The sequence below is a fragment of the Lissotriton vulgaris genome, chromosome 9 (assembly GCF_964263255.1).
Source record: "Lissotriton vulgaris chromosome 9, aLisVul1.2, whole genome shotgun sequence".
In the NCBI taxonomy this organism is placed as follows: domain Eukaryota; kingdom Metazoa; phylum Chordata; class Amphibia; order Caudata; family Salamandridae; genus Lissotriton; species Lissotriton vulgaris.
The window spans coordinates 332,058,023-332,080,990 of NC_141697.1; the positions used below are offsets into that span (position 1 = coordinate 332,058,023).

General features: G+C 47.1%; 1 protein-coding gene across 6 annotated transcripts in view; it reads right to left on the bottom strand.

Moving 5' to 3' along the window:
- DGLUCY (D-glutamate cyclase) overlaps nt 1-22,968 on the bottom strand; it is a 279,618-nt gene that overhangs the window by 36,013 nt on the left and 220,637 nt on the right. For all 6 annotated transcript variants that reach the window (XM_086937659.1, XM_086937657.1, XM_086937656.1 and 3 more), the window contains exon 9: nt 199-298. In XM_086937659.1, coding sequence (XP_086793785.1) covers nt 199-298 — 100 coding nt within the window. The remainder of the gene's footprint in view (nt 1-198; nt 299-22,968) is intronic.

Genomic DNA, 22,968 nt, shown 5'->3' on the forward strand with positions numbered 1-22,968 from the left:
CCCAGGAGTGGGCACTTCACAGGAAATAGCCAGGAAGGGTTCCACAGCGGTATGCGTACAAGCGCCTGAGATACCCCTTCGGGGGTCGATTCGATGCGCTATATAAATACTACTACATCTACATTTACATTTACATAGAGCATGATAGAAAATGACAGACACAGGATGAAATAAATTGTGAAAATGTTTCATAATTACCTGGGTGATGCAGGATCTCCATCCTTACAAAGAAATCTCAAGGCAGACTTTTCATCCTCGTGCTGATAAAACAGGAGGGGGACCGGGGCCTTAAGAACACCTACAACAGAACAACACATTGTACAGTACGTGGGTGGTGTCTTAGTTGTATTAGATGGCCATTAAACGTTCAATGAGTCTACATCATGATTCTGGGATAAAATGGCCAATATTCTGAAAGCTGCCAACATCCTCATGTGGAGCACTCTTCCTTAGTTCAAGATGCATTCAGCGAAAAAATTACAAGTCACTCACTTGAAGCAACTCTGGTGCACAGAGTACTACATTTGGGTGACATGTGAGACTTTCTTCCCTGACCTTGATTGAGCAGATCCACAACCTTGATGAAGACAGAGACGCCCGCACTGACCCGTGCTGATATTCTTGTTTCTAAGCAGTGTGGAGACATACCGTCTCTCCACTCACCCACTTAAGGCTTGCGATCACTACGCACGCCGCTGACTTATTTGTTCGCCACCGCTGCGATTCAGCCCTGATGAGTCACAGCCGCTACACGCTGTGACGAAACACGTGTCGGCTTCAGTATTTTTCATTTACAACATGCTACTTGGATGTTCTGATCTCTCATTTTGCTATTAAAACTCTTTATTACAAACCAGACAAATCTTTCTGAATCATTTTGGAAAAAAATGCTCAATCAAGGTCTCCACCAGGGAACCACTCTACTTTTTCATGTGCACAGGACTCTGCCTATGAACCTTGGTACAGGAGACGTATCTCCTTACCGCTGTAGGGGCTGGTTTTCCGTTGGGTTTGTTTCCCTGACCTGTATGCACCGGACTTTACATTCACAGCAACAACCAAAACCTAAGGAATACGCAGTGCGCCATTACTTGCTTACACCTGTCGAAACCCATTCTCCTTGCTGAATAACTATAACTGTAAGTTAGATTGGAGTATACTATTGATATATTTTTAGCTTCTTCACAAACTGTTCCTGCTACTATTATTCCTTGTCTGACTGTTCTCTAAATTGCTAATGACAAGGAAATGTTTTCTGTAACATAAGCAATTATGAGTTACACTGATGGGAACAGCACATACGTAAATCAAATATTTTCAAATGTAAACTGATCAGTGCCTTTTCATGTTATCTTGCATAATTTTATATAGACGAATATAGTCCACAAGAGACACCACTCTGGATAAGAACAATCAATAGACAAAATGACTATTTAAATCCAGGAAGAACAACAACACTCTCCAGTTACTGAATATTTCAAACCCAACTCAATAAATGCTCACTCTGGAAGCTTCTTCTAAACTTCAAGGATTTGCACTCGAGAGACTTCGATAGGGAAGTTTGTGTCCCAAAATGAAAATTGCATATGAAGGATATGTCCACCAGGACAACTGACACTTTACCTTTAAGAGGGTCACCAGAAGACCTCTCCTATCACAAGTCTCCTTGAAGGAGACCAAATTCTACTAGCACTTTCCAAACTGAAGAGGCAGTGCCAGCAACGTCGGCCGCATATATGGAGCCAAAGAAACAAACTGATTGCAAAGCAAGAGTCCTAAATACTGCATCAATAAAATCTGTGGTAGCCGCCACTAAACTGCGAATTGCTGCAGACATTCAAGAGTCACTATTTATCACTTCTGTGCTCTCGATTCTGCTGCTACAGTGCTATCCCTACTTTCCAGTTATTTCGCTGTGCGTACCTTTATTAAGGGCTATAACGACCAGATATAAATGTTGCTCTTTTTATGTTTCACAAATCAACATTTAAATGCCTGGGACCACATGATGTACAGTGTTCTAAGTTGTCAATGGGTTTGTGCACCCATTTTTGAACCCCTGGGGCACTATGGTATTACAGAACAGGCATAGCCGCTTGTGTTGAATTTCTGTAATGGAGATCGGACCGGAAAACATACAGTGCAGGTGCTATTTTCAGAGGGTGTTCCCTCATTTCAATGGAGTCATGGCCACATCAAAAAGAGGGAAACGCTGTGCATATGTGCCCGTGCCATATTATGGACACTCAGCAGAGGCAAAAGCCCATCAAGACTGAACACCACAAAAAGGTTGTGTTATGTTATGTTATCAGAAGCTTATAAAGCGCACAGTCACTAAAGGTTTCATGGCGCCGATGCTGTGTAATTGCGTTGCGTACGGGTTGTTAGTAGGTTTGTTTAAACACCCACGTTTTCAAGGCCCTTCTGAAGCCCAGTAGATTGTCACTGCTCCTGATTGACAATGGGCGAGAATTCGGAAGTTTGGGGGCTAGGTAGGAGAACCTGCAGCCACCCTGTCGCTTGAGTTTGACGGCTGGGGTGGACAGTAGGTGTAGGTGAGAAGAACCTAAGTTGCGCATATGGACATGCTTAGTGACCATGTCGTTGATGAACTTAATACTCTTGCAATGCAGCGCCTTAAAGGCAAGGCAGCCCGATTTAAAAGCAGCCCGTTGCGCCACCGGCAACCAATGGAGTTTTTACAGACAAGGCCTGGCCGACTGCCATCTCGGCTTTTTGAAAATTAGTCTTGCCGCCAGGTTCTCGACTATTTGAAGACGATTGAGCAGGCATAGAGGCAGGCCCATGTAAAGAGCGTTTGAAAAATCAAGGCGTGAGAGAACCAGTGCTAACACCGCCTGAACAAGGGCTGGGTGGGTCAGCAGGTGAGCGATCTTTCTGATTTTTCGCAATTGGAAGAAGCTGGCGGATACCACTGAACCCACTGGACCTCTAAATGAGAGATCTGCGTTTATGATGACCCCATAACTTTTCACAGAGGAGGAAGGAGTAGGGGGGGCCATATTCACTTGGCCAGAAGTGTGGGCCGCAGCTATCGCTTTTCCCGTGCAACACAAGTTCCGTCTTGCCCGGGTTAAGCTTCAGATGGTTAAGGTCCATCCAACGTTGGATATGGAGCATAGTGGTTTTAAATTCCGCAACAGAGTTAGGGGAGTCTAGAGAAAAAAAAACCAGCTGAAAATCGTTGGCGTAAGTAAAGACGGTTACCTTCATATCCTTTAATGAGTGGATCAGTGGCCTAAGGTAGAGATTAAACAACAAAGCCGAAAGGGAAGAACCCTGTGGTACCCCACAAGAGGTGGATACTTAGGGGGCCTTAAAGGTGCCAAGGTGTGCTGCTTGGGTTCTGCCTGTAAGAAAGGACTTGATCCAGTTGTAAACAGAGCCTTGTATGCCAGCTTCTTCGACACTGTTCAATAAGATGTTATGATCAACCGTGTCGAACGCGGCCGACAGATCCAGGAGCACTAGAGCCTGGGAAACCCCCATGTCAGCATTAGCTCTCAGCATATCAATACCCGCAAGGATTACTGATTCCGTTGTGTGCGCAGGCCGGAAGCTCGCTTGATTTGGCTCCAAGTATTCTGATTGTTCTATAAAGTTAGAGAAGCACCTGGCCACATGGGTCTCCATGATCTTGGCTAGGAAAGGGCGAAGGGAAATAGGACGATAATTGGAGGGGTTTGCTGAGTCAGCCCCCGTTTATTTTTAGCAGTGGGACCACCGTGGCATTTTTGAAGGCGCTAGGTAGCTCCCCTTTACTGAGGGACTCATTCAGGAAAGGGAGAATACTATGAGGCAGTGCAGGGAAGATGTCCCTGTGTACCGGAGGAGGACAGCGGTCGCTGGGGGAGCCGGATTTAATTTGGGTCAAGAGATCTAGTAGCGTGTTAGGACATATAGCTGACAGGTGACTCAGGCAAAATGGGTTTCTGGAGATGTCATCCAGTGATTCCCTGTTGGCATTAGGTGGGATGCTCGCCTTGATGACGGCGATTTTGTCCAGAAAAAAGTTGTTTAGGGAATAACATAATTCTTGGGTAGGAGCCTGAATGGGTAAAATTCTCTCATCGCTACTCAGGTCGTTCACAATTTGGAAAATTTCCTTTGGTGCAGTTAGTGCATCCCTGAGGGTATCCCTTTCAGGGTTGCCCCCCCCCCCCTCCCTCCCAGATACCCCCCTGCATGCAGGTTCTGTCACTCACTGCACCCGCCTGCAGGGCGATCTCTTTCTTATCTGAAGTACAGGCCGGGTGCAGCCCGCACTGTGAAAGACGAAACTGCTGCTTCACGCAGCTGACAGTGCAGCTGCTGTGTTCAAGGTTGCCCTGGAAGCATTGCATTATCGGTAATTTGCCGTAATTTGGCACACTGTCCCCTTTCAACTGGAACATCAATTTGAAGGTGCATCGCAGTGCAAACAGGGACAGTACACCCTATTTGTAATATGGCCTGATAGGTTTTACTTTTGTGATTTTTGAGAAGAAATATGTTGTGAACCCTGATGTTGAAAAAGAGGACTGAAAGCTTGAAAGACTGAGTGTGGACAAAAGGTTAATGATGGGGAGGGCAAAATGCTGCGGGTGGGAATGCAGCATGGTTATTAAATCTGACAAGTATGTACACTTAGCAGTGCTCAGTGTAGAAAGAAGCTGGCTCAAGGACAGTTTGTATTCTTCTAGGTGATCAGTGATTTTTGGGGAAACCATAGAATCATGGACATCATTCAGGGGTCACAGCAGCTGGCTTTTTGCGACCTCTCGCTATTAAAGTTGGCAAAATCAATCAATCAATGCACTTGTATAGCGCGCTACTCACCCGGAAGGGTCTCAAGGCGCTTGGGGGAGGAGGGCCGCTACTGCTCGAACAGCCAGGTCTTGAGTTGTCTCCTGAAGGTGAGGTGGTCCTGGGTCAGCCGAAGGTGGATGGGGAGGAAGTTCCATGTCTTGGAAGCCAGGTAGGAGAAGGATCTGCCTCCGGCGGTGGCTCTTCGGATGCGAGGTACGGCGGCGAGGGCGAGGCTGGCGGACCGTAGCTGGTGGGTGGGCGCGTGGAAGGTCAGGCGGTCGTTGAGGTACTTGGGGCCCAATTTGTGGAGAGATTTGTGTGCGTGGGTGAGGAGGCTGAACGTGATCCTCTTGTTGACGGGGAGCCAGTGCAGGTTCCTCAGGTGGCCGGAGATGTGGCTGCGTCGAGGGATGTCCAGGATGAGTCGGGCGGAGGCGTTCTGGATGCGTTGTAGTCTTTTCTGTAGCTTGGCTGTTGTTCCGGCGTAGAGGTGTTTCCGTAGTCCAGCCAGCTAGTGACGAGGGCCTGGGTGACCGTCTTCCTGGTTTCGATCGGGATCCATCGGAAGATCTTGCGGAGCATGCGGAGGGTGTGAAAGCATGAAGAGGAGACGGCGTTGACTTGTCTGGTCATCGAGAGGGAGGAGTCCAGGATGAAGCCCAAGTTGCGTGCGTGGTCTGTCGGCTTTGGGGCGGTGCCCAGGGATGGGGGCGACCAGGAGTCGTCCCAGGCGGAGGGTGATGGCCCAAGGATGAGGACTTCCGTCTTGTCTGAGTTCAGTTTCAAGCGGCTGTTCTTCATCCACTCGGCGACGTCTTTCATCCCTTCATGGAGGTTGGTTCTGGCGGTGTCGGGGTCTCTGGTGAGGGAGAAGATCAGCTGGGTGTCGTCGGCGTAGGAGATGATGTTGAGGTTGTGTTGGCATGCGATGGCTGCGAGAGGTCTCATGTAGACGTTGAAGAGGGTGGGGCTGAGTGATGATCCTTGCGGGACGCCACAGATGACTTCGGTGGCCTCGGAGCGAAACGGGGGGAGGCGGACGCTCTGTGTTCTTCCAGCGAGGAACGAGATGATCCATTTCAATGCCTTCTCTTGGATGCCGGTGTTGCTGAGGCGTTGGGCTAGGGTGCGGTGGCAGACAGTGTCGAACGCAGAGGAGAGGTCCAGGAGGATGAGTGCCGCTGTTTCCCCGTTGTCGAGAAGGGCTCGGATGTCGTCGGTGGCTGCGATGAGGGCGGTCTCGGTGCTGTGGTTGGCTCTGAAACCGGACTGCGAGGGGTCGAGGGATCCATTCGTCTCAAGGAAGGCGGCAAGCTGTCTGTTGGCGATCTTCTCGATGACTTTGGCAGGAAAAGGGAGGAGCGAGATGGGGCGGAAGTTTTTGAGGTCGGTGGGGTCCGCTGTTGGTTTCTTCAGTAGGGCGCTGAGCTCTGCGTGCTTCCAGCTCTCCGGGAAGGTGGCGGTGTCGAAGGAGGTGTTGATGACGTCTTGGAGTTGGGGTGCAATGGTGGAGTCGGCCTTGTTGAAGATGTGGTGGGGGCAGGGGTCAGTCGGAGATCCGCAGTGGATGGTGTTCATCGTGCGGGCTGTGTCTTCGGTGGTCACTGCGGTCCATGTGCGGAGGGTGGCGGAGGGGTGCGTTGGTTCGGCGGTTGGGTGTTTGGGTGCGAGGATGGTGCGCCGAAGCTGTTGTGTATGTCGGCAATCTTGCGGTGGAAAAACGAGGCGAGGGAGTCGCAGAGATCTTGTGGGGTGATGTCGTCGTTGACGGGGCTGGGGTTGGAGAACTCCTTGACGATGCTGAAGAGTTCCTTGCTGTCGTGGGCGTTGTCAAGTCGATCCTTCAGTGATTTCTTCTTGGTGGTGCGGATGAGCTGGTGGTGCTTGCGGGCCGCGTGTTTGAGGGCGGTCAAGTTTTCAGTGGTCTGGTCGAGGAGCCAGGTTTTCTCGAGGGTGCGGCAGGTCTTCTTGGAGTCCTTGAGTTTGTCGGTGAACCAGGGGGCCTTCTTGCTTCTGGGTTTGCTGGGAGGGTTCTTCATTGGTGCGAGGTCGTCGGCGCAGGCGGTCAGCCACTGCGTGAAGTTGCAGGCTGTGTTCAGTGCCAAGAACACAATCATGTCTGTTTGTGTCTGTGTGAACGTGTGAGGGAGCAAAAGTGAGCTAATAACTATAAGTGAGGCAGAGTAGGATTGAGTGAAAATGTGCAAAGGAACAAGTCAAGGTAAGAGTGAGTGCAAGAGACTGAGGGCAGATTCACAAAGTGCCTCCATGCTTGTGGTGGAGGCCCTGCAGTCGTTGGGGTGTCTCTGCATTCTGGAATGAGAATTCTCATTGTAGAGTTATTGCCTCAAGTGCGGAGACTCTCCGACAACTTCAGGGCCTCTACCATAAGTGTGGAGAAACTTTGTGAATCAGGCCAGGAGTAAAAATGAATGAGTACAAGTGAGTGTCAATGAGCAAGTGGCACAAAGTGTAACTGAATGTAAGTGAGCATGAGTGAGAATGTGTTGTGAGTCTGCTGTTGGCCTTGGCTCATAGAAGCACCTTTGGCAAAATACTTACTCTGGCATACTGGAGACAATACTTGCATATGAGATACCCACAGAAAATGCTAATGCCGGCAAACTGTAGGAAAATGTTGGCATTGGGCACATGAGGAAAAATGCCAGTGCTGGCATACTGGAGGAAATGCTTGACATATGGGGCTCCTGTGGCAAATTGCCAGTGCTGGCACATTGGAGGACAACCATGGTATACCATGGGGGCCATCCATGACAAAATACAGACCTCGACATACTAAATGTAACTTCTGACATAAGGGTACCAATAGTACATGGGCAGCAATATTAGCAAAATTCTGGACCTGGCATATTGCATATTATGTTTGGGTAAAAGGGGCAGCTATGCCAAAATGTTGGCCCTAGCAATGGAAGTACTTGTTGACATATAGGGGCATCCATATGACATTTTAAGAACATAATTGGGTCAACGTGTGTGGTCTAATAGGCTTCATTAGTTTGGCACACCATCAAAGGACTTGAACATTTAATAAGTGTCTTTCCACGCCCATGGCTTTTTTAGCAAATTTATTTGAAAATTGGGTGTTAAAATTCACTATCAAAATGTTCTTAGGGGAAGACAAACCCCCTCCCTCCAATCTCCCCCAGAAGATGTCAGACTCACTTTGCTTGCTTACTACAATTCAGGTAACAGTTACCATGACATATCATGTCTGCATCTTTATATAGATGATATTCAAAATACACATTTGTTTGTGTTGTTATATTAATCATCCAATTGTTATCAAACTTCAGCAAGGTTAATTATTACAATGTCATCAGGACTAAGGTCACATGACATCACTTGTTAGGAATAATCAGGGTCAAAGGTCATATGATGTCACATCCTGTGACATCATTAAGGTCAAAGCGCATACGATATAATTTCTACTACCACTGGCATTTTGGTGAATTGACATTAATGAACTGCATGTGTCAGGGTCACCATTATATAGCATTCTTTTGCATAGATAGGTTGAAGAGGTGTAGGTCATGGAAGGAGCTTTGTCTCCTATGCTCTCATACACCACAAAGAAGCAGTATTGGTTGATTTCTACCAAGGGGGACCATTTCTATGGCGCCCTCATCCAGGTGTTTCCCTAACTCAAAGGAACCCTAGGGGAGGAAAGTCAGAAGGAGGACAGACATAATATGGAGGAAGGATTGTGAACTGACTGCCACAAATATATGTCTACTCCATGATATGAGCAGAACTTGAGAAAAAAGCATCTAGAGGAATGTATCTTGGCATACATTTTATTAATGGCCCAGAGCAGGGTAAAGGTTACAATAAAAATAACGGAATGCATTAGTTGTGTCGGTGTCACCAGAATCACCCAGAATCTGTAACTTTCTCATAATAAGTAGGTTAGTTTGGACAGGTGGAGACTGACTTTGAACATTCACGAATAGGCTTTTCTAGTTAAAAAAAACACTAGCCAAGAAAATATTTTGCCTTGACCCAAGTAGCACAATAGTAACCAGAGTCCAACCGGCATGCAATCCCCACATATGATGTGTATGCGTGTTTCTATTGAGCATGTGCATTTTGCATGTTCGGAATGGCAGCCAGATTGGTGTTGCTAAAGGCTGGTAGCAGTAAAGCCTTCAAGGACCAAATGATTATTTTCAAATAGCATGCTTTTTAGGGAAACGTCTACTATGTTGCAAAACAAACAGAAGACTGAACACTTATCACCAACCACATTCACTGGAATCGGTGGACATGTAAATCAACATATCTAGAAAGCAGGAGAGGACATTGGGAACGATTATGCAAAAAGAGGCATTTCCTTACAAAGTTTTGGAGTGATGCTGCTGGTTTTTCCACTCTGATGATGCACTGAGTCCTGCAAACCAGGCCTCAGTGTCAGTGCTCTGGCTCTTAAAACATATATGGTTGATTGGCTTAAACCAAATAGGCACAACTTAAATTACTAATAAGTCCCTAGTATGTTGTACTCGGAGTACCAAAGGCCTGTCAGTTAAGTTGTCCCTCATGGATTGCAGTACTTATTATGCCACATTGAGTGAAACAAAGTAAAACACGACTCCCAGCCCGCCATTGCAGGCTGGCAGATCAGTGTACAAATTGCCAAATCAACTTTGCCATTTAATTTAATGACAAAGCCCAACCGTCCCTTTTTAATATAGATAAGTCACCCCTCAAGCAATCCTATCGAGTCCTTAGGCAGGGTGCAGTATATTAAGAAGCAGAACATGTATTTAACATGTGCTGATAGTAAAAAACCCAAATTGTAATTTTTACTGTAAATAAGGCTAGTACCCCATTGGAGAGTGCCGGGTCCACGCCGACGACTCAGCAGTGCTAACTGCTGAATGGGACAACTAAAAAGAATAATTCAAGGCATAATTAGAATCGTGACATTTAATCTGACAAATGCTTCAGTCAAATGTAATGTATCTTTTGAGTAAGAGGCAACTTTAGAAAGTTGCCACTTTGAGTAAGATGCAACTTTAGAAAGTTGCCACTCTGTTGCCCAAGATTCCAGCGGCCATTTACGGTTGCTAACTACAAGACAGATTTGTGCTCCCAGGAAGGAGTGTGAATGACTTTAAAGAAGGAACTATAATGGCTTGCCATGGGAAGAGGTATGAATCTCTTTATGGCAGGAAACCCAAATTGGATGTGAACCCAACAGGCGAGCTTTAAAGGTGAAGCTGCCTTTAAAGGGCATAGATTATGCACACACGGGAGGGGCTGCCCTTTTGTTCTAGTAGACAAGTTGGCGGCAGGGGACAGGGAGGAGAAAACAGTTCTTACATCTCTAGGGTGGGCTATGAAGCTCCACAAACCAAGAGAAGGTTCCCACCATCTGGCAAGTGGGTAGAATATTGCATTCTGTGATTGCTAGATGCCACACATTGCAGTTGTAAGCATGATGGAGGGACCCAAATAGCCCATTTGCCAGTCACTGTCGCATACCCGAGGGAATTCCTAGGCATAAATATGGCACCCAGACCTAAGATAACATCTGGACTGGAGAGAGCACTGAAGAAAGACTGCTCTGCTGTCCCCTGGATCTGCCAAAGAGAGGCTGCACCACCAACTGGACTGCACCTGCTTGGTCCTTGGGCTAGCAAAGAAAGAAAGGACTGTGGCTGTGGTGCCTGCCTTGAGGAAAAGTCGTCAAAGAGCCCCAGACAGAAGAGGTGACTCCAAAAGTCAGTTGGCTGTCTTGCTGTTCTCTGCTACAGGGACTCAAAAGACGAACATGCCTGCCTTGGCTAGTCAATAGACACAATCGCTTGATCGCCACTGACGGCCGACTTGCAGCACAGGAGACAGAGTCCTGAGGCTCAAAAGTTGCATCAGAGTCTGCTGAACCTGGGAACATTGTCAACGTGCAGGTGGGTCGCCTAAGAAGGACACTAGCATCCGCCAAATGATTTCACTGGGTTTTTTGAGACCGGAGACCAGCAATCCAGTGGCAAATGGACTATTGCTGGACCCCACCAGGACTTTGATGGACATGGACCCCTGCCTGTGGCCCAAGTTACCCCACAAAGACCAAGAAGTAGCCCCAGGGCAGGAAGACCCCCATACTCTGCTCGCCCCCCACTCCGTTGTCGACCGCACTGCATCCTATTCTGTATCCCTTTCATCAGGAACTCTCCGTTAATGTCTATAGCGTGCCGCCCATAGAGGTTGACACTGGATTTGAGACTGGTTTTGTGACAAGGTAATATTCCTTCAAACCCTCACTAACCCCTTGACTTGTTCCCTTCCGGAGTTGGTCACCCAAAGCGGCTGGAGTGCCCGAACACATCTCTACAAAAGTGTTGGGCGGGGATCCAATAGCGATCCCCGCCAAACTGAAGCTGGAGATGCCACTACGCTACCGGCATTAAACGAGATGCGATTGGGCATTTACTCGGACTGAATTACCACCTCGATTGACTGCTGGCACTAATTCGAGCAATCGACTCGGGAGGCAGTAAAAATCTGCTTGCACCCCCGGAATCCAAAATTGGTATACGCGCTTGTACCCGTTACACTAAAACTACTTACAAGTTTAAGCATTCTATGCCCGACAGTGTTGTTGAAAAGGCATAAAGTATTATGATGTCAAGACAAACATGTCACATTCTATTGTCCTGAAGATGATGCCCTGTATTTAGTTTTATTTACAACAAGGGGTGGTGAGGGACAGAGTCTCTGAATTAAGCAGAAAGCTCTCACCCAGTCAAGAGATCAGGGCTAGATCCAACACCGTTTTTTAGCTCACTGCACCATCCCAGTTTCAGAACCTGGCTGTATGCAAATTAGTCTGTTCCTGTCCCAGTGCATGATGGGAACAGGGCAAACCAAACTACAAAAGCCAATTCTTACACTGGGAAGGAAACAAGCTCCCGGGGACCGGTTTCTGGCATTACAGCCGTCTTCGGCCCGGTTTGCTTGAATCCTGATGGTGCAATGAGCAAGGGTCTCACATCTGAGAATACCCTTCCACGCTTAGGGTGGACAAAAATATTTACAACAAGGGGTGGTGAGGGACAGAGTCTCTGAATTAAGCAGAAAGCTCTCACCCAGTCAAGAGATCAGGGCTAGATCCAACACCGTTTTTTAGCTCACTGCACCATCCCAGTTTCAGAACCTGGCTGTATGCAAATTAGTCTGTTCCTGTCCCAGTGCATGATGGGAACAGGGCAAACCAAACTACAAAAGCCAATTCTTACACTGGGAAGGAAACAAGCTCCCGGGGACCGGTTTCTGGCATTACAGCCGTCTTCGGCCCGGTTTGCTTGAATCCTGATGGTGCAATGAGCAAGGGTCTCACATCTGAGAATACCCTTCCACGCTTAGGGTGGACAAAAATATTTACAACAAGGGGTGGTGAGGGACAGAGTCTCTGAATTAAGCAGAAAGCTCTCACCCAGTCAAGAGATCAGGGCTAGATCCAACACCGTTTTTTAGCTCACTGCACCATCCCAGTTTCAGAACCTGGCTGTATGCAAATTAGTCTGTTCCTGTCCCAGTGCATGATGGGAACAGGGCAAACCAAACTACAAAAGCCAATTCTTACACTGGGAAGGAAACAAGCTCCCGGGGACCGGTTTCTGGCATTACAGCCGTCTTCGGCCCGGTTTGCTTGAATCCTGATGGTGCAATGAGCAAGGGTCTCACATCTGAGAATACCCTTCCACGCTTAGGGTGGACAAAAATATTTACAACAAGGGGTGGTGAGGGACAGAGTCTCTGAATTAAGCAGAAAGCTCTCACCCAGTCAAGAGATCAGGGCTAGATCCAACACCGTTTTTTAGCTCACTGCACCATCCCAGTTTCAGAACCTGGCTGTATGCAAATTAGTCTGTTCCTGTCCCAGTGCATGATGGGAACAGGGCAAACCAAACTACAAAAGCCAATTCTTACACTGGGAAGGAAACAAGCTCCTGGGGACCGGTTTCTGGCATTACAGCCGTCTTCGGCCCGGTTTGCTTGAATCCTGATGGTGCAATGAGCAAGGGTCTCACATCTGAGAATACCCTTCCACGCTTAGGGTGGACAAAAATATTTACAACAAGGGGTGGTGAGGGACAGAGTCTCTGAATTAAGCAGAAAGCTCTCACCCAGTCAAGAGATCAGGGCTAGATCCAACACCGTTTTTTAGCTCACTGCACCATCCCAGTTTCAGAACCTGGCTGTATGCAAATTAGTCTGTTCCTGTCCCAGTGCATGATGGGAACAGGGCAAACCAAACTACAAAAGCCAATTCTTACACTGGGAAGGAAACAAGCTCCCGGGGACCGGTTTCTGGCATTACAGCCGTCTTCGGCCCGGTTTGCTTGAATCCTGATGGTGCAATGAGCAAGGGTCTCACATCTGAGAATACCCTTCCACGCTTAGGGTGGACAAAAATATTTACAACAAGGGGTGGTGAGGGACAGAGTCTCTGAATTAAGCAGAAAGCTCTCACCCAGTCAAGAGATCAGGGCTAGATCCAACACCGTTTTTTAGCTCACTGCACCATCCCAGTTTCAGAACCTGGCTGTATGCAAATTAGTCTGTTCCTGTCCCAGTGCATGATGGGAACAGGGCAAACCAAACTACAAAAGCCAATTCTTACACTGGGAAGGAAACAAGCTCCCGGGGACCGGTTTCTGGCATTACAGCCGTCTTCGGCCCGGTTTGCTTGAATCCTGATGGTGCAATGAGCAAGGGTCTCACATCTGAGAATACCCTTCCACGCTTAGGGTGGACAAAAATATTTACAACAAGGGGTGGTGAGGGACAGAGTCTCTGAATTAAGCAGAAAGCTCTCACCCAGTCAAGAGATCAGGGCTAGATCCAACACCGTTTTTTAGCTCACTGCACCATCCCAGTTTCAGAACCTGGCTGTATGCAAATTAGTCTGTTCCTGTCCCAGTGCATGATGGGAACAGGGCAAACCAAACTACAAAAGCCAATTCTTACACTGGGAAGGAAACAAGCTCCCGGGGACCGGTTTCTGGCATTACAGCCGTCTTCGGCCCGGTTTGCTTGAATCCTGATGGTGCAATGAGCAAGGGTCTCACATCTGAGAATACCCTTCCACGCTTAGGGTGGACAAAAATATTTACAACAAGGGGTGGTGAGGGACAGAGTCTCTGAATTAAGCAGAAAGCTCTCACCCAGTCAAGAGATCAGGGCTAGATCCAACACCGTTTTTTAGCTCACTGCACCATCCCAGTTTCAGAACCTGGCTGTATGCAAATTAGTCTGTTCCTGTCCCAGTGCATGATGGGAACAGGGCAAACCAAACTACAAAAGCCAATTCTTACACTGGGAAGGAAACAAGCTCCCGGGGACCGGTTTCTGGCATTACAGCCGTCTTCGGCCCGGTTTGCTTGAATCCTGATGGTGCAATGAGCAAGGGTCTCACATCTGAGAATACCCTTCCACGCTTAGGGTGGACAAAAATCGTAAGTTTGTAAATCGTTTTTGGCCACTATAGGTGTGGCAGGGTATACTCAGACATGAGTCCCTTTCTCACTGCTCCATCAGGATTCAAGCAAGCCGGGCCGAAGAAGGCTGAAATGCCAGAAACCGGTCCCCGGTAGCTTGTCTCCTTTCTGGTGAAGAATTGGCTTGGCAGTTTAGTCTGCCCTGTTCCCATGATGCACTGGGCCAGGGACAGACTGATTTGCATATAGCCAGGTTCTGAGCTGGAATGGGGCAGTGAGATAAATAACGGTGATGGATCAAGCCCTGATCCTTGGACTGGGTAAGAGTGGTCTGTTTAACTCAGACACTCTGTTCATCACCACCCCCTTTTTGTAAATCGTTTTTGGCCACTATAGGTGTGGCAGGGTATACTCAGACATGAGTCCCTTTCTCACTGCTCCATCAGGATTCAAGCAAGCCGGGCCGAAGAAGGCTGAAATGCCAGAAACCGGTCCCCGGTAGCTTGTCTCCTTTCTGGTGAAGAATTGGCTTGGCAGTTTAGTCTGCCCTGTTCCCATGATGCACTGGGCCAGGGACAGACTGATTTGCATATAGCCAGGTTCTGAGCTGGGATGGGGCAGTGAGATAAATAACGGTGATGGATCAAGCCCTGATCTTTGGACTGGGTAAGAGTGGTCTGTTTAACTCAGACACTCGGTTCATCACCACCCCCTTTTTGTAAATCGTTTTTGGCCACTATAGGTGTGGCAGGGTATACTCAGACATGAGTCCCTTTCTCACTGCTCCATCAGGATTCAAGCAAGCCGGGCCGAAGAAGGCTGAAATGCCAGAAACCGGTCCCCGGTAGCTTGTCTCCTTTCTGGTGAAGAATTGGCTTGGCAGTTTAGTCTGCCCTGTTCCCATGATGCACTGGGCCAGGGACAGACTGATTTGCATATAGCCAGGTTCTGAGCTGGGATGGGGCAGTGAGATAAATAACGGTGATGGATCAAGCCCTGATCTTTGGACTGGGTAAGAGTGGTCTGTTTAACTCAGACACTCTGTTCATCACCACCCCCTTTTTGTAAATCGTTTTTGGCCACTATAGGTGTGGCAGGGTATACTCAGACATGAGTCCCTTTCTCACTGCTCCATCAGGATTCAAGCAAGCCGGGCCGAAGAAGGCTGAAATGCCAGAAACCGGTCCCCGGTAGCTTGTCTCCTTTCTGGTGAAGAATTGGCTTGGCAGTTTAGTCTGCCCTGTTCCCATGATGCACTGGGCCAGGGACAGACTGATTTGCATATAGCCAGGTTCTGAGCTGGGATGGGGCAGTGAGATAAATAACGGTGATGGATCAAGCCCTGATCTTTGGACTGGGTAAGAGTGGTCTGTTTAACTCAGACACTCTGTTCATCACCACCCCCTTTTTGTAAATCGTTTTTGGCCACTATAGGTGTGGCAGGGTATACTCAGACATGAGTCCCTTTCTCACTGCTCCATCAGGATTCAAGCAAGCCGGGCCGAAGAAGGCTGAAATGCCAGAAACCGGTCCCCGGTAGCTTGTCTCCTTTCTGGTGAAGAATTGGCTTGGCAGTTTAGTCTGCCCTGTTCCCATGATGCACTGGGCCAGGGACAGACTGATTTGCATATAGCCAGGTTCTGAGCTGGGATGGGGCAGTGAGATAAATAACGGTGATGGATCAAGCCCTGATCTTTGGACTGGGTAAGAGTGGTCTGTTTAACTCAGACACTCTGTTCATCACCACCCCCTTTTTGTAAACTGTATTTAGTTTTGGCATCGAAACGTCGTCGACTAAAAACACCATATGCAGTAAAAATGTGCAATAATGTGGTATGCAATGGTGATTAAGAATTAGAATCAAGTCTGTTTGCTGAGTACAAGTACACAGACCGCTTCGCTCGCCTTTTGTTAAATTTTTCTTTGTTTTGTCTTGTTCTCTGTGGGTCACAGGTCGTGCCCACTTGTTATTTTACAGAAATTCATGTGCTATTACCTATATTCAAAAATAAACTCCTGTCCGGCTGGACAAAGGACATACTCACTATCTAGTGTATGCCTATCATTCGTGTGATCCTCTAAAATACTAGGGATCACTGTTCTCTATAATAAGTTACCGCCCAAGGTCCCTAGTGAATTACCTTTTGGGTTCCTTTGTTTTTTTGTAACAGCTCTCATGAGAGCAGAGCAGGGATTGCACAGGGAATTTCTTCTTCTGTCCCACTGTCGGCTGGGACCAGGAAGCAGCAGAACACCGAGGCGCGAGGAGTGATGCGGCCAGCAGATTCAGGTAAGTGTTTGTTTTGAATTATTAACCCCCCCCCCCCCCCCGCGCGCTCCCTCGCACCCACTCTACCCGCCTCACCACTTCTTCATTGTGCCGCCGCCACTGATGCCTAAGAGAGGTAAGAAGACTCACCATAGTGCGAGCCGCTAGCACACAGGAACTCTAGCATATGCACCTAGAACCCAGAATAAACAAGGCTGAAAAAAGTTAATAAAAAACATAATAAGTGTGTCAAAGATTACATTCGGACATTTTAATCCATCTAAAACAGATTGTATCAGCTGTACGTACTCAAGGATTACTGTGTGGTCTGCAGTTATTGCAAATGTTTGTTGCGAATTCAACGGAATGCTAGCTCTCCCTTCCAGAAAACACATAAGAGAGTCCTGTTTGTCAAGATGATTTAACTTCCAATAAACATTTACTTTGGCATTCCAAGAGTCTTACTCCTCCTGGACTGCCGGATAAGAGTCTCCCAAACCCTGGGATCGCCTGGCATAGGAATGTCTACTAATATTGAGTAATAACTGCCCAAGAAAAAAACATTCCAATAAAAATTCCATGCGAGCGTTCTGCCGCAGCCTTTATCTTGGGCAAACTATGCCAGGTATGCTTCTTCAGATCAGACATCTGTGAAACACGCTGGTGCCTCCTGAGCTCAGACACACGGCTTAGGTGCTGGAGACAGACCGTGCTGTACATCCTTGCTTGCATGCAAAAAGTCTAGGCGGCACAGAGATCGTCCACTGACACGCCAGGTGTAAAACGACGGTACTTATGGACCTGCTCATCCAATCCCAGCATAAAAATGCAAAAAAAAAGAGCAGGGCTGAGTGAGAGGAACGCTCATGCCAGGGACACATAGTGATCTCCGAATAAGCGTATATGCTACAAATATATATCTTTCAAAGGATGCAATAAGAGGCTAAACGTATTTACCAACCCTGAAAAAAGAACATTCTTAAATGCCAGTGAGATTTCCCTGTTAAAGAAGCAGGGCCAACTGCCTTTCGATAGAAGGGCAAGCACAATTACACTAAGAGTTACTACCAGAAGCAGTTCAGTGGTAGGCTTTGGAAATGCCACGAGCACCTGCAGGAAGCACCCAGTTAGTTTGGGTAAAGTACTAAATTATTGCTGTTTTGGTGAACTTTAGCTTCTGATTAAACATGATGAGGCAGGATCTCTGTTGGGTAATGCACAGATCACCACAAATATACACAAAGTGAGTCTCCCAACATGCTCACACTTTCAGGGCCTGGGCAAACATTCCCAAAACAGACATGCAAATAGTTGCCAATCAACAAGCAGCAACTATGACCCCCTTTGGAATATTTGTGGATAACTATGGGTTCCAGAATCTCACCACAGCCCTTCAGCTGGATTAAAAAGACTTAACCCCCCCTCGCACCCACTTCTGGTTGGCTTTTTAAAAGCCGGGGGAGGGGGGGGGGGCTTTGCAGGCCTGCCCTTTCTTTTTATACATTTAGAAAACAGCTGCCTGTTCTACACTCGACACAATGGAAAGAATGCCTACTCCTGAAGAGGGAGCAGCAGCTTCTTCTAAAGTATTCAAGCATCTTAACTATCAAAGAACCAGGCGTGGTGGATCTGTCAGACTCTGGTCGCTAACTCTCCCATAGACAATGGATGTCCTACTTTCTCTGTAGCAGGAAGTAGCCTTTCCACTAGGTCATTGGCAGTGTACACACATTAGTAGTTTACTTCATCTTGTAGTTCTGGAAGGTAGTTATTCTACTATGTTTATTGCAGAGTTTTTGGAGGGGAGTTTACATACAAAATATTGCACGAAGCCCAAGGTGGCCATTTCTCCTAGAGCTCCAGAAACTAGCTCCTTTCTTACCCCTCCTCTGTTGTCCCGAGCAGGTCTGGCACTTGGGGAGTGCAGGAACAAGGGGGATTCCTCCAGAGATGTAAACGAGGGCACGCTCCAGATAGGCAACTGAGTGCGACTTCCCCCACCGCTCCTACTCCACGCTGTGATGACGAGAAGTATGGTACCTCCGTATAGGAACACTAGCGCAGTGGAAATCCTGGCAACCCGCCACCCGGGAAACTTACCAACAGAGGTGTGGGAGGTCCGTAACTATGCAAAGGATGAGCAAATCAATTCTTGCTGTGTGCGGATGCCGAACATAGGTGGTGGTAGCATTCAAATAGGGTCCTGCGGCGTGAGCAGACAGGAGGAACTGGGAAACAACCATTACTACGCAGTCATTACAACGCACAGAATTGGTGTCCTTTCCTGAATAAAGTGCTTCCCTTTCCCATACAGCTATGGTGTGTGAAGAGTAAGGTCGACATGAGCAGAGCCTGTATAAGTCAATGCCCTCGGGATCTCAAAGTGGGTGAATGCTGTTTACTTTAGAAGGTTCCCTAAATATGTGTCCCATATACTCGCTGGGAGACCGTCGTAACTCCCTAATGTAAATCTTAATAACTGTAAAGGGGCAGGTGGTCACATAGAGACCACCACCCCTGGTGTGGGAGTTATGTCTAGTTCAATGTGCGAGAGGAGAGTGCTGGTGCCACACAAACGCCTCACTCATTGATCTGGTATAACTGAATGTGAAAACCCTCATAGTAGCCAGAAAAGTCATGGATGGTCTAAATCATTCCATGGGATCTCATCATTAAGTCCTCTCACGTGGGTTGACAAGCAAAAGATCCAAGGCTGTTCTTTCTGGAATAAGGTGTGCTTATTCCACTGGTTATTGGCCTTCAGAACGGTCCACCTGAGGTCATCTGGGGTATGTTTTTTTTACCACAAAATGGGAGCTCATCTTTGTCGTGCAATGTTGGCTGCGAATATTGCTGCGATGCTCGGCATTGTGCGTCTTGATAGATCTGATGGTCATGCCTATATAGCAAGTTTGCATGGGCAGACGATGAGATATATGCAATTTTTTAGATGCAATTTTAGTGTTACAGTTTATGTGATTTCTCTGGATCCAAGTGTGTGTATCATTAAGAGAGATTTCTTTAGATGGTCCTGTCAGGTACACACGCCACATGAGCCCCACAGGAAGTAGCTGGTCACTGGTGCAAGATCCCATAAGGTTCTCTGTTCCTGTTTGGGACTCACCCATGGTCTGGTATGTACCAAGAGATCTTGTATGTTACTGGTGTGCTTGAAGGCAAATCACAGTATAGGAATATCAAGAGATCCTGACTGAAGAATGTGCCAATGTTTTCATATAATTTTCTGAATATGGATAGAATTTGGTGTGAACATAGTGACGCAGGAGATAATATCATCCATGTAGAGACAGGCAAAACTAGGGGCGAATGTACTTCCCATCAATGTTCCCTGTACTTCATGGAACAGCTGATCCTGAAATCGAAAGAAGTTCTCTATTAATGCTATAGTCGCACATCCGACTATAAAGCTCACTGGTGTAGGAGACATCCTTATTTCAGCCAGAAGGCAAGCCCCAATGACTGCAATAGCTTCCACGTCGAGGGTCATAAGGAGGTTGATTTCATCTAGGCTGTTCATTTCTGCAATAAGGTGAAGGACATCCCTTGTGTCTTTTGAAAAAGAGGAAATATTCTTCACCAAAGGTTGCAGGAAAAAAAATCACAGAACTTGCTGAGGGGTTCCAATAAGGACCCAACACCAGAAACAATCGGTCTACCTGGGGAGGGGATTATCCCTTTGTGTATCTTAGGTAGAACGTAGAAATATGGTATCTTGGAGGTAGAGTTAACGAGAAGTTCCGCCTCATTCTAGAAATTCAACCTTGAGATTCCGCCAAATTTACAAGGTTGTTGATCCTTGTCATGAGTGTCGCTGTCAATCTGCCTATAGTATCTCTCAACGCCCAGATAATGGAAACACTCACAGTTGTAATCAAATGTCGAAGATCACGATGGCGCCACCCTTGCCTGCTGGCTTTATTGTGAAGGAAGAATCATTAGAAATAGTCCTTACCGCCATTTGTTGGTGGAATGTCATGCTATGGAATGGCATGCGGTCATCAAGTCTCTCCACGTCTTTGGGAACTCCTTGCTGAAAAGTAAGGATTTTGCAGGGTGTCATCCCATTGGTGGGAGTGAATCTTGACTGAGCAAGTAGGTCTGAGTCATCTGTTTCAGGTAGGGTTGTCTCTTGAAAGTAAATACGAAGTCTGAGTTTCCTAAAAAAGCCATGTCATTCTTTAGTCAGGCAAAATTTGTCTTTGCATGTTGTGGGTATGAAACCCAATTCTTTCTTGAGTACATTGTCCTACAGAAATGTGATGGCTCTGGAAGAAAGGTTCCCCATTATCTTAGTGGATTTGTCTTGCTCTGGAGTTGCATCTGAGGTTTGGATGCGTTTCTTGCTACTGTACTCATTTGTTGGCCCTGCCCCACCCTCTGCCTTAAAAAGGGGTGGGGGTCAAAGTGTTGTGGATAACGTAGATGTGGTGGTTTTGGGGCATATGGAAGAGGGTTTTCTGCATGTGGTTGTGGCCCCTGGTATGGGCCAGTGGGGTAAACATCCATTGTGGTGCTGGCAGTATGCCTCAGTTACTATTATGACTATCCCAGTTATCTCCACTTTACGACCTACTGAAAGAGCCCTGTTTGCGCTGATAGACAGTGGACCCATCATCTGAAGACATATACCCACCAGGGGCTTGATAGTCCTCCCTAATGTATGGATATACCTTTTCCTTTTCACATTTTTTGATGTCTTTCCGGAGTTTGCTTATCGTTTGTTGCATTTGGTAATCTTTGTGTTCCCCCATTTCGGAGTTAATCTGCGCTAGTCGTGATTTAAAAATGAAGATGTTAATTCCAGCTTTCAAGTTTTTCTCTGCAATGGTGATCGTGATAATAAGGGCATCTGAGAGTCGTTTTGCTGTATTAATTATCAGGACCAACTAGTCGCATGTGCCCTTCCAGGCTATATGGGACCATTCTCGTCTGAAATCTATATCTTCCAGGAAGATACGGGGCTATGGTAACAAGTAAGCCATTGGATGCAAAGTTAGCTCGTAAATAATCGGTCATGATTGCCCCATGCAGTGCAATCTACATCTGTTTTCCCAAGGCTGCCACAGAATTCCAATCCTCACTACAGCTGCTCACAGGGCCACTACCATCTGCCAATAATAGTGAGGGAGCTTGCAAAATCACAGCCACTATGTCATCATCGTAGCTGAGACTTTGGGTGCCCATGCTGGTATGAAGGGATATCAGATTAATCTGTGGGAAAAACAGACAAGTGGGGGAAAACGGTAGCCTGTGTGGGGCAGTCTCAACACAGGGTAGCATCAACACAAAGAAAGGGGTTATTAGAGTGTTCCTAGCACAAGAAGAAGGGTAAGAAAAATGAATCCCATGGCAGAGCCACAGTACATGAACAAATAATCAAAAAAGTAATGAGGAGCATTATTTAGAGAGGTCCTGCACCCATACTCTTCCAAGGACAATGTACAACAAGCGCAGAGGGGGCAGCTTCTCAAACAAAGGGAAGGATAGACCCTAGTAGGTGAATCAAGGGGCTGATCAACTGGATCCCAGGGGATCTGAGTGATCAGATCTAAGAGCCCTCACACACCTGGTGGGGTGTCATGCTTCATCATTGGGAGCTCCTCATCGGTCCAGCACTGCAATTGCCGGTGGGCCCCTCGATGGGGGATCTTTAGCAGAGAACTTCTGATCATCAAGCTGAATAATGAATGCAAGGGAGGGGATAGTATATGGTAGTGAAAAAGGTGATTTAAAAGAGTCTTAGGGATCCAGAGGAACTTTAATAGAGTCGACAATTAACACACTAAACACAGAAGGGTTATCTAAGGTAAAAATGTCCCCTAAAAGCTATGGTGCGTGTAGTGTAAGGTCAAAATGTTTCATGCCTAGGATGCCAGGAGGGTCGATGACATTTCATCAGGACCAAGCTGATATCTAACCTATAAGAGAGCTGGACCAAAAAGAAAGTGTAGTGTACCCACTCAAAAAGGTTAATACTGCAACTGCTGCGGTGCAGAGAGGGGGATCCCTCCTAAAGGACAAATAGGAAAGAGGATCATAAGGGATCTACTGTCAACCATATACTAAATAGGCTTACAATATCTCACATAATGTCCTAGGGTTGCATTTAGCTGCCCTGATGGTGCAGGTCGAATCAATGAGGGTGAGATTTCACCTCAAACTGTAAAATACAGAACACATTTAGAACACCACCTTTGTGACAGACTAAACATTAGGAACGGTGATAAATTATCCATCCACTGCAATACTGAAATTAAAATCAACACGAGTAATCATGTGCCTATAAAACCAACAGGTTCACTCATACATCTGTGAGAATTTTGTCAAAGAGTAAACTGAATAATCAAGCAGAGGACTGCGCCTAGCTGCGGTCAAAGAGAAACTGGTACAAAGCAGATGTACCAG